The sequence below is a fragment of the Tachysurus fulvidraco genome, chromosome 3, assembly GCF_022655615.1.
Source record: "Tachysurus fulvidraco isolate hzauxx_2018 chromosome 3, HZAU_PFXX_2.0, whole genome shotgun sequence".
NCBI lineage: Eukaryota > Metazoa > Chordata > Actinopteri > Siluriformes > Bagridae > Tachysurus > Tachysurus fulvidraco.
In genome coordinates this window covers 31,770,910-31,783,226 of record NC_062520.1, presented here as the reverse complement: position 1 = coordinate 31,783,226, position 12,317 = coordinate 31,770,910, and the positions used below count along the sequence as shown (strand labels likewise).

The 12,317-nt window shown below is 41.6% G+C and overlaps 1 protein-coding gene across 9 annotated transcripts in view; it reads left to right on the top strand.

The window, feature by feature from the left end:
- The window catches only part of grb10b (growth factor receptor-bound protein 10b), a 60,215-nt gene that overhangs the window by 15,204 nt on the left and 32,694 nt on the right, over nucleotides 1-12,317 (top strand). For 3 of the 9 annotated variants that reach the window (XM_027179110.2, XM_027179109.2, XM_047810840.1), the window contains exons 2-3: nucleotides 3,456-3,565; nucleotides 9,505-9,598. In XM_027179110.2, the coding sequence (XP_027034911.1) occupies nucleotides 3,515-3,565; nucleotides 9,505-9,598 (145 nt within the window). In that variant the 5' untranslated portion in view covers nucleotides 3,456-3,514. Of the gene's footprint in view, nucleotides 1-3,455; nucleotides 3,566-9,501; nucleotides 9,599-12,317 lie in introns of all 9 variants that reach the window. The other 6 variants (XM_027179108.2, XM_027179105.2, XM_027179107.2 and 3 more) reach the window with 3 other exon arrangements.

Genomic DNA, 12,317 nt, shown 5'->3' with positions numbered 1-12,317 from the left:
AATTAGTAAAACATTATGGGATATTTTCCATTAGATTACGCTTCCAGAAATGTGAAATAATTGTCTCTTTAATGCAAACATAATATCGGGGAAACATTATTTTTTATTCATTTAATTAGGCACCAAAATTAATACAATTACCAAAAAAAGGTCGCTTTTACAAGTGTTAGCTTTTCTAATTTTAGAAAACAGAATCTGGTTTTTGTTCTTGTAAGTATGGCTGATTAAAAATACGAATTTTCTCTAGAAAACTAGACTCGAGAGACTTGGGCGAGTTTAAACCTACACGCTATTTTAATATTTTATTTTCTTTATATTATATTATATTTATTAAATTAGAGTTTTTTTTCTTATTTTACTTTTTGTACTTTAATACTATAAGAAGCAGAAATCTGAATACACAGTTCCTCTCAGGTTCAGCTGTGTTCCTGAGCCGAATTCACAGCTAATAATTCCGAGACAAAGTCCCAAATGATTGGCTGTGCGAGTGCGCCCGGGGGAATCGTTGTTCTTTCTCTGAATTAAAGGATTTACTGTTCCCTTCCTTCTGTCTGCAGCGAATCCACAGTAAAGTGTTGTGATTTAAACGTAGCCTCTTCACCGTAGTTTGGACAATTCAACATGCGCCACTTCATTGTCCTTCGTTTTCTTTTAAAACCTCGCGTTATCCCGAGGCTTTTTTGAGGGAACTCAACAAAGCTTTAACAGCTTTGTTAACAGCTCGGTCTAAACAATGTGTTATATGACGGAGACTCTTTCAGAAAAAAGACCAGGATTTAACGTCGATTCTACACGACTGATTAGGATATGTACGGCAGTGTGAACAGAACAAGGTAAAAATCTGAATTATTTACTCTGCAATCGCTGCAATCTTTTTGTTGGACATGAGTGAGGAAAAATTCATATCCGGTCGTATCCTGGGGTGTTCGTAAGCACTTAAGTGATCGTGACTGACAACTCTTTGTATCCAGTCGTATCCTGGGGTGTCCGTAAGTGATGTCACTTAAGTGATCGTGACTGACAACTCTGACAAAAAAATGATAATATACGTAACTGGATATAGGATATCATCTGATTCTTTATGGAAGACTGGTGTAGTAGGATTTAGTTCTTTTGTTTATTAACTCAAGAGTAAAAAAATAAAATTGTAAAAGAGAAGCCTGAGAGGGAACGACCGCGTACAGTTGCTATAACGTAAGTAACTAACTTATCTCCCTGATGCAACAGTGACGCTCTGTCGATTAAATATGCAGAATACGTCAAATACCTGGAGCTCATAAACTTCCAGGTCTCTGGTGTTACTCGGGTGTTAATCACAGCAAGGCATTAAGGCTCAGCGTGTACAGTGTAAGTATTCATAAAGTTCTTAACGCAAAACCAGCCACGGCTCTTATTAGCCTGCGGATTCCGTGGCAAGGTTTTACCTGTTAAACACAACGTTTTTTGTCCGTTTAGAATCTGATGTGTTTGTTGCTTTATGCAAAGAACCGTCATAAAAATGCCCAGTATTTAAAAAGCCAGTAGTGCTTCTGTTGATCAAACACGGGACTGTTGATGAAAGTTCCCTCTGAATGATCTTCCTGAACGTACAAGCCCGTACTGTCGTGTGATTTTAAGCCGGCACATAATCCACGGTTGACCAATCGAGTGTGAGACGTTTTAAGGCAATTAACGCAAAGGTATCCTGTACCAGTGAACGTAAAATGTTGCACACCGCGTTCACATTCCACACCTCTGTATGAGAAGACACCTCTTGTAGCTTGGATAGAAGAGTGAAATAATTCAATTGTTTAATGTTTTTAAATCATGCGATCCTTAAAACCTGACGGTGATTGCGTCATGGTTGCAGTGGATTCTGGATGGAACACCAGTCTATTGCAGAACATGGTCAGTTCAAATTAAGAGGCAATTTCCCTTTTATTTTTCTCCGATTTACATTATGGCACTTGGCAGACCTTATCCAGAGCGACTAGTGTTTCACTCGTTTATACAACCGAGCATTAGATGAAGGTTAAGGGACTTGATCAAGGTCCCAGCAGCCAGCTCACTCATTATGTGACAGGATCACTGCATCCAAATCATTGCATCACTGGCAAGCATGCCACACTCTGAGGGAAGATTCTCTTTGCCCTCTTCCACATACATGAGCTTAGATGACCGTGATTGGCCATGATCGAAGACTATGCGATCCCTACAAACTAGAGCTTACGGGCAATTACGCTGTCTAGAACCCTGGCCATTAATGGATGCGCAATTTTTGGGATTCAGAATGGTTTTCTCCTGATAATGGAAACAACCAGATAAAACTCTGAGGTAACTCGAGTTTAGGACCCAACCAGGCAACCTGGAGTTGTAAGGCCACACCCACCCACCAAGTGTCTTTTGCATATTTCCCCTTAGGGGGTAGGTGAAGGTTCTTATCAACTCAGTCACCTGCTCAGTCCATACCCCCAACCCTCGCACATGTGATGGCATGTTCCTTGTAGATTTATGCTCTCTGTGAGTCTAAGGAATTATCAGACAAGGGCATAAATCAACATTTCACTAAATGTAGCACCTCTGAGGATCAGTTATGGTCAAATGCTGCCATATCTGCTGTATTTCATGTACACAAGCTGAAAGATGCCAAAGATTGTCAAAGAACAGATCGTATGTCATTGCTTTCACCCAGTTAGCGGTGATATTACCCCAATGGATGGTGAGATCATCCCAGGGATACAAACTTGTGTTCTTCCTTTGACAGAGTGACCACTTTTTTCTGTTGCACCACTTGAGGAGCTTTAATTAACCTTCTATTTAACGCCAGCCCTGTTTTTTTGTGCTTGGCTGCCTGGTTTCTTTGACTTCTGTGTGCTCTTGCCAACTGTTTGTTTACGTTTCCCGTCTCCGTATTTCCGACCAGTGAAACAAAGAGTACATTCTCAGCCCAGCCTCTTCCCACACATCCCTCACCAAAGGTTTGTTTTAATTGCGCTTTGGTTTGTGTAAAAATGCGCGAGTGTGTTAACTGAATATAACCAAATAGCAAAATGAACCAAAATGATTTGATTTTGGTAGTGTTTATTTACACAGCTTTAGCATTTAGCGTTTAGCTTTAGAAACTATCCAGAGTTCTTGTGTGACGCATCGACTTTTGATGCAGTGGTTTGCGTTCTTGTTTTTTGGGAACATGTATTTATAAGCCTTTTGAGGTATTTAAGAGGTATTTTTGTTTCTGTGATCCTGTCATTTTTCTGTATTGAAATGCATGGCCTAGTTTCTTCTCAGTATTGTTAGTAAAACTTCTAAAGCAGAAGCCAAACTATACTATATGAAGTATTCAGTACTTTAGCCAAGACTCTAGACCGCTGAGCAACTTCTATAGTACCTTGTAAAGATGTTGGGCTTCATTCCAATTTTATGAAGTTTCTGGAAATAACTTTTTTTTTCTTTCTTTTTTTTGGTATTTTTTTCAGGCTCTTTTTCTGCTTCTGTTACAAGTGAATGTACAATTAAGAGGTGAACGTTTACTAACATGGCAGTAGCTGGATGTCCGGATTACTTCCTGCACCACCCAAATTATCAGGTAAAACGTCAGCTGTTTCACTTGCAAATAAACCCGTCCTTATGTTTTGTTATAAAACGTATTTTTTTTTACTAAGGTAGGGCCAGTGGTGTTCTTTAGCTTAGCTTAGCAGAGCTTAGCTTAGCTTAGCTTAGCGTAAGTGATCTTGAATTGTATGATCAGCAACTGGTGTCCATACTGTGTAGAATGATCTAGCTCTATGTCCAAACATGTCAACACGTGCTGTCATGATAAAGACCCGTGCACAGTGTCAAAATATTCAGTCAGCGATGTCATCATGGCATCGTACAAACACGTCTATGGTTTTTATTTGTAGGGCTGAAAAGTTAAAAATTGATATCCAATAAACGCAGTGAACGCTTAAGAAGTGAGCATCGCAAAGATTCTTTAAAGTTACTTTAGGGCATTATTTACTTCTCTTTTCTAAAATAAAATAAATAAATAAATTGCAGGTCGTTTATAGAATGTTGAAGAAATCTCAGTGTAAAGAGGCACCAATTATGGTTTCCATATAAAATGCTCTCGGAACGAACCGTCCGATGTCATCCTGCTTTTATGTAACGTCATATACAGAGTTTTTTTAGGGACTCGTGTGAAATAAGAAAGATTCCGCCTCTCCTCAGAAAGTAATCGAGTGTTATACAGTTATTGAAGTCTGGAGTTATTAGAGTCAAGCATCCAGTCAAACAAGTAAACAGATCATGAACCCTATGGTTATGTTTGTAGGACCCCGTTTTGTCAAATATAGACATTTAATATATAAAAGTGGCTGACGAGTCAAATAAAACCGTTTTAAAACTAACTGGAAGCGAGAATGGACAGAGAGAGTGAAAGAGAAGACTGCCCTTGTTTTTCAATGTACCTGTCATAGCTTGTAAATTTAGAGTCCATGCTTGAATGAAGACTAGGAGCAAATGAATGGCCATGGCATGGCTGTGCATTCCTTTGGGCTGAGCGCATCTGATTCACATGGCACAACCTGATGTAAGAGCATCTAAACAAAGGCTTAACTAGCTTGTTTTGAAGGGCTCTCTTAGCCATTGTTTGTATCCACGTGCAGCGGTTCAAACCCAGTGGGAAATATCCATCAGCGGCATCAACCCCGCAGAGAGCTGGCCTCGTCGCAGGCCTTTCATTTAGCCGGCCGGCTTTCTGCTGCCGCTGCACCGGAGTCCCTTTGCGACACTGTTACAGGCAAAAGAGCCCGAACGCTTTAACACCAAGCTCCTGTTGCCTCACAATTTTATCTGTTTTAAGAACTGCAGAATGAAGCGTTTATAGGCTCGGTGGGGCTGAGAGGTGCGGAGGTGGCACAGTGAAACCGGGGAATCAAACAGGGAAGGTTGATCTGCGTGAGTTTTTATGTCGAGCCAGATGAAGATACAAGTCGTCTATGGAGGATTATGTAACTTTGGGAGTGGTGGGAATCTGGGCTGAAGTCCAAGATTGGGCTTGACCTAGCACTCCAAGCAAATCTCCCTTAACTCCTGTCTTAACTGTGGAGCTTATAGAGAAATAATGAAAACTTTAATCTCTGCTTGTGTTTTACAGTCTTGGTGTGAGGCATTAAAACTTAATTAAATGGTAGTTAATAACGTTAGTCACTCATACCCCTACTTTAAAATGTGAAACCATCCACACTGGGCATTTTAACAGGAAACATTTCTGAAGATCAAGTAATATAAATCTTATTTAATGTTTTCATAGCCTTGTGGCTGTCAGGTCCATTTCGGTTAGCGGAGTGACGCATTTAACGGCTCCCGAAGAAGACGCGCTGATGGAATTTGGGTTTGACATTAGCACGATGGCCGTGTTGGTTCACTCCACACACTGCATAGGTCGTAACAGGCCCTCCTCCCTCCTCCCCCCGGACACATCGGCAGCCCAAGGGCCGTAAATTTTTTTGCCTTGGGTTTTATGGATGTTTTCAGAGTGAATCAAATGGACTTTTGGCAGTGTGTGGTTCCTGTTCCTGGAAGTCAAACTCCTAGTTGTTGGTATTTCTTGGAACTCGGAGAATCAGGATCTGGCTTCTTTTTATTGTGTTGTGTTGAGGAAAAGTTTAGCTTTGGGCCGAAAAAATCGAAATAGAAGCTCCATTCACTTTCAGCTCGGCTGACAAAAACAGTGCTGTGCTCATTTGCAGCGAGGTCAGAATGGGTCTTCACTTCTCAAATTTACTTTCCACTCTAATCAAATACCTATTTTCATGTGAAGCGAGTGCAGGGTTCTATTTAAAGGCACTGATTGGCTGTTACAAAAAAATGCTGCTGTCACACATTTGCTTATTAAATATATTGAGAGAGAGTTTAACTCCCCTATACATATGCTACACATCTCTCTCTCACACACACACACACACACACACACACACACACACACACACAAAGTTACTTACCTTACTAACCCTAACCCAGCGGAATGCACAGTAGTCTGACCTTTTGGTGTCTGAAGCTAAGCTGGGCCAAATTCTAACCTTTCTGTGGAGTTAGAGGACTGCTGAGTGAGCGTAAGCCTGATTTTGGTCCACCACAGGGCTGACATTTAAAACACTATGTGGATTTTTTTAATATACCCCTTCTAGAGGTACGGTTTTAGAAGTCGTCAATCGATATGCCTAAATTTAAAGAGTAGTGAAGTGAATGACTTCATTGTCAACAGATATCTAATATCTTGTGTATGTGTGTTGTTTTTTTTATTACAGGATTAAAGGAAGTTAAAAAAATGACAGAATTAGAAAATATTTTATGCTCTTCTATATATTTTATAATATTCTATGCACCAGTTCTGCTGGTGGTTAATAGTAAATTATTCATTAGTAACAAAGATAAATATGAGAGCAACACCGGAAAGGTTAGTGTGGACTTTTCCACAACAGCCAGGCAAAAGTTTCTAGCAAGAGATGTTTCTGGTGAAGAAAGTGCAGTTCACCTAAATTTCATCTCCTCCATGGTTTGCTTTACAGTCACTGCTGGGAAACTTTCCTATTGGTTGTGTGCACAAGCCATTAAACACGGTGTAGACATGTTTTATAGGTGCATCGTGCAATGCTGCGAAATTTTACCGTGAATCTGTGTAATTACAGCATTTATGTTCAAGGTCGGGTGCACGGCGGCTTAGTGGTTAGCACGTTTGCCTCACACCTCCAGGGTTGGGGGTTCGATTCCTGCCTCCACCTTGTGTGTGTGGAGTTTGCATGTTCTCTCCGTGCCTCTGAGGTTTACTCAGGGTACTCCGGTTTCCTCCCCCGGTCCAAAGACATGCATGGTAGGTTGATTGGCATCTCTGGAAAATTGTCCGTAGTGTGTGTGTGTGAGTGAATGAGAGTGGAGTGTGTGTGTGTCCTGTGATGGGTTGGCACTCCGTCCAGGGTGTATCCTGCCTCGATGCCCGATGACGCCTGAGATAGGCACAGGCTCCCCGTGACCCGAGAAGTTCGGATAAGCGGTAGATAATGAATGAATGAATGAATGAATGAATGTTCAAGGTCAGGATTTACTTTAGAATATTTAGTTACTACCAAGGTAGGTCATGGAGGAAATATGTTGCATGTAATGTTAAGCATACATACATATACTTTTGTTGCCTGAGTTTTGTTGCCTTTAAATGTTCCTTAAATTACTGTTTATACATTTTTAATTGTGTTCTGTGATGCTAATGACATCATGACAAAATGCCAATTACTGTACAGTGTGGCATAGAAGACGTTTTAATTCCTGGCACTGGGAATGGTATAACAGTTGCTTGGTGCGGTTTGTGACGTGCCATCGTTTAACCCTGCAGAACTGGGAAATGAAGCGTATTTGAGTATTTAAGGGTATTTGGATCGGAACGCTCTGCTGGGCAGGCGTGCGCTCAAAGAAACAACTCAAAGAAGCAGGAGACTTTTTTAATAATTCCAGATCTGGCATGTGTCACTGAGAACTCTGCAGGGCAAGGTACTGAATACTGGAGGAGCTTCTGGGGAATGAGCTGGATGCAGTCAGACAGAACCAAAGGAGCTTCTCCTGCTGTGACTTTAGGTGGAAGTCAGGATGGATCAGTCACACTTGACTTGTTGTACCTTTACCTTGTGCCGCTGGTACCCCTTTCTCCCCAGCACACACACACACACACACATGCTTGGATACACATACAGGACAGTCTTTCACAGTGTAGAACAGGCTTTGGCAGTCTTGGTCCAATAATCCAGACATAGGGATTAGACTTTTTGTCTGGAGACAGTCCAAAGAAACCTACATGCTTTCCATTATATCCTATCAAAATGGCATGTCTTCACACCATTTACAGAGATAATTACAAAGCCTTCGGTGCCGTCTGAAACTTCTTTGTGAAACTGGTGCTGGACTAAAACAGGAACGTTTCCCCAAAAGCACCTGAACCAAGATAATCATCATTCCAGGTTAAATAGCCACAGCAGCTAACACCATTTTAAGTGTTGTGATTTATGTGGCAAAGAGAAAGATTCAATAAAATATGTCGTATCTTATTGTTGTCATATCGACTCCAGCTAATTGAGTTGATGTGGATTCATAAAAAGAGCAGCTGAATATCCGTTTCATAACAACACTAGGAAGTCTTTAAGAAGAACCAGAGGAAATACCATGGGGTTATAAAACTTGTGCAGTTGAGGAAATGTCTTCATGACCAAAGGTTACAGCGCTCTCTCAGCGATGTGTAAACAGCCTGTACTGTATAGTATCGGGTGGCCTCGTGAAGCTATGGCTAATCTGCTTTCTCGGTGAAATGGAACACTTTCAAGCACTCAACAGCAACTCTGTTGTTCTTTCCGCATCATGTTGTCTTGTTTTATTGGGTGGCTTAAGAACTTAACGTTGGATCCGCATGTGTGCAGTTCTCATAAACTGTGCACACTGGCATTGGGGAACAAACAAGGCCCTGCTCTAATTTTGTAAATTTCTCTCTGGAGAGCCTTCACGGCCACATTAGAGAGCGCCACTAGGCTTTGTGGTCCGCTGCGGAACACCATCTCCAAACATAAGAGAGCCACAGAACATTCTGTTCCTGGCTCCTGCTGTGAAAGGCCCAATCAGCAGCAATGCCCGAGATATCACATCCTTCTCTGCTTGCCTGTCATGCTTTTGTACCATGAGCAAGAACAAAAAAACTACTTTTCCTTTTATAGAAAGGGCTGGAATACTTCAATCAACCATTCTGTTCTTATGGTCTACCATTGGCACAGACAACTCTCCCAGATTACATAGGTTCCAGCCTCACCTAATTTTGTCCCTCTAAAACCTGGCTGTGACCCTGCTGTGAAGTTGTATGGGGTATTGATGATCTCGCTGGTGGCAGTGCTACCTTCTACTCTACAGACCTGCCTCTTATCATTTTTGGCTCATGTCAAAATGTAAGAATCTTTTCTAGGTGCTCTAGGACCAGGATGAGATCCTGAGTATTACTATAGTTGAAGTCTATCTTCAGCTGAAGGGATGTGGTAGCCTAGTGGTTAAGGTGTTGGGCTACCAATCGGAAGGTTGTGCGTTCGATTCCTACGTCCACCAAGCTGCCACTGCTGGGCCCCTGAGCAAGGCCCTTTACCCTCAATTGCACCCTCAATTATATAAATGGAAATTTTTTTTATTTTAAATGGAAAACTTTACATTTTGACAGTTTACAATTTAGAACCGGGGGGGGGCAGAAACTCTTTGGCGATTGTTATTTTTCTGAACTGTGACACAAGTAATTAGGTTATTTGCATCTTCCTAGAATCTTTATTTTCTGATGTATATGAAATGTTTTAATGCAGCGTGATATCATTTAAATACAATAGGTTTTTTTCCTAATCCTAACTAAGATCGTAAACGTATAGCCATTAGAGCCGCTTAGTGATTATTAACCTTGAAGATGAATGTTGCATGCTTATAATTGCATAGTTATAAAACAATTGCTGTGCTTTATGGCTTTTGTCTTAGCAGGACAATGTCGACCGAACTGCCGATCATAGACCGGCAAATGTAATCGGGTCAAGTTTCCAACAGGCAGCCAGTCGAAACTCTCCTAACCACCAAGGTTAGTATCTTTTACTTCACACTACTCTCCATGTTTTTTAGGGTTATGAGTTGAACCTTCTGTATATGTACTTGACCCTAGAGATGGGGATGGAGACTTAAGCCCTATTCGGACGGGATTAGTTCTACGTGGGGACGTGGGGGGTAATTATTACCAGAGCTTCTCTGTGATTAGTCCCGTCCGAATGCGCCATCTCGGTGATCATTACGGACAATGTCAGTAAAGATTACGGTGACTTTTACCTTCTGTAAAAAGGTCCGGAAAAATTACCTAATACTGATCCCGTCCGAAAAGACCCGCTGTAAATGTGTACGGTAAAATTCCGTCATTTCCTGTTTAAAAGGAGCGTCATTTCCTGTTTTCATTTTTCAAGCATGAAGGCGCCAAGTTGTGTTTGCGCACGTGATAACAGGAAGCAACGTCATACGCACATGATGACAAGGAGGTTACTGTGGTACGTAAAGCGAGTCCCCCCTCCCACTTCTGCTAGTTTTACTGAGATGTCTTGTCCAGTGCGAATTGGCCAATTAATATTACAGACGTCCTGAGGTAAAATTGCATTACTCCACGTCCCCACGTAGAACTAATCCCGTCCGAATAGGGCTTTACATGTCCTCTATATGACATGATGATTTAATGACTGTGTTTTGTTACCCTTGGTTAAATTGAGCTGGTCTCTAGCTAAAACGGTAAAATGGACAAAATGCAACAAAAAAAATGTCCTTGATCTCTATGGAGATAGGAATCCAAGTGCACAACATCGACATGTTTGTTTCTAAGTCTTGCAGTGTGTACCAGCAAGCTCTTGTACTCGTACACTCTAGCTAAATTGCCTTGGGTCTCGAGTAGGAGTTATGCTTCCGGGTATGGGGTTGGATCAAGGTATCTTATTGCCTGCACGGCTCTTTCAAAGGCTTTCCGTACCTGAAGCGACGCCTTCTGACTGTGGGTGGGTAGTGTTGTCATGATTCCACTGAAAGCTGATACCACCATCATATTACTCTGACTGCTTTCCATAAGAACAGGTCCTGAACAAGTACCACTGCACCCTTCCTGATGTGCTGTATAGAAAGACACCTCTGGCAACTTGCAGTGTAGATCATACTAGTCATACTCGAGGCATACTATGCTGCACGATTCTCTTTAAAGCCAGAGTCAAAGCCAGAGTCAAAGCCAGAGTCAAAGCCAGAGTCAAAGCCAGAGTCAAAAAGATCACAATTTTTTGTTTGCCATTAACATTAAAGGTGGTGTGCACGTTGTTTGAGAAATGCTTCAGAAAGCTGAGTCGGGCCGACAAACAAAACAAACTTGTAGCCGATGAGCAGAAAGGGGCGTGTCTTGTCAATATGGGCGGAGAGAGTGTTCAGTGCGCATGTGTGACATTGATGGGACGCCGAGGCGCTTTTTTCCTTCTCGATAGGTGAGTAACGTTGGTTTTGCTTTGTTACACAGAACTAATATATGCCTTTGTCCTTTACATCATTATGCTTGTGTGGCATTTTTGCTTGTTTGTTTATCTACAATCGTATTGTTCTTCCCTTCAGCTATGATAAAGACACGTTTCTTTCTGTTAGTCGCCCGGGTTACTTATGTATGTGTGGGCGGAGCTATCGATACAGGGGTGGGACCCGTTTGGGCTAGGGGCGTGTTTGTTTTGGTGATTTTATATGTCGACATTGGCTTTCGAACATCGTACACCGCACCTTTAACTGAAGCTCTTGACCTGATTTTATGCATTGGCTGATTAATTGCATGAATGCACAGGAGGTTCCGTTCGTTTTTGTGCATGTCCACAAAATCAGCCAATCGTCTTCACAGCTCGTAAAGCTCCAGATCATGTCCTGCACTTATGCCTCCTATAGCTTGTGGATCTGCTATGGGTTTCTCATTAATTAAAGGCTGTAAACGTGCATGAATAAAATAATCGCGCATTTCTGCAAGGCCTCTGACTGTGCAGTAGGCTAAGCACATATGACTTTGCTCAGGGTTCAGCTTATCAGCTGGTGCCTTTCAGGGAAGTATTACCCTTCTGTGGAACTCTCCTGCTGATTTGATTTAGTCGCCTCATGCACTTTCAGCCGATAGTAATATGATTACAGAGGTCTGCATGCTGCAGGACAAGTTGTTCTCACCTCAGGGGTCATGTAAGGAATGAAACACATGGGGGGGTGCTGTTGTCAGAGAAATGATCAACAACGGAGTGGCCATCGAAGTGGATTTCATTATTTCCCTATGTCATCGCTCTCTAAGGCCTGTTATTTTTCATGTACCACAGCAATTTTACAATGTTAACAATTGGCATTCATGAAAGAACGACTCTGGGAACATTCGCAAAACAAGTCAATAAAATACAATAAGAAGAACAAACGCTTGGCAGGTGAAAGAGAAACCAGATATTGAAGACTTTCCTTTGGCAGAAAAAAGAGAACTTCATCCTTTGAATGCTGACACTGGAGACTCCTTTAATAAATATAAAATAAATAAGTCTCCGTTGTCGTATCGACAGGCTACGTGAAGGTCCGACTTACAAGATGTCGCGCTGTATTTTAATGTGCTGTGTGATTCGAATTACAAACTACAGTCAGAGCTTCTGTTAGAGAAAACTAATCAACACCTAAACAACCAAGATCACGAAATAATCTGTACCGAGCCACAGAAGGAGTTAGAGTTCAACATCTTTTGGGCCGACGCCAAATTTCTGCTTCTTTCTAGAAACTTC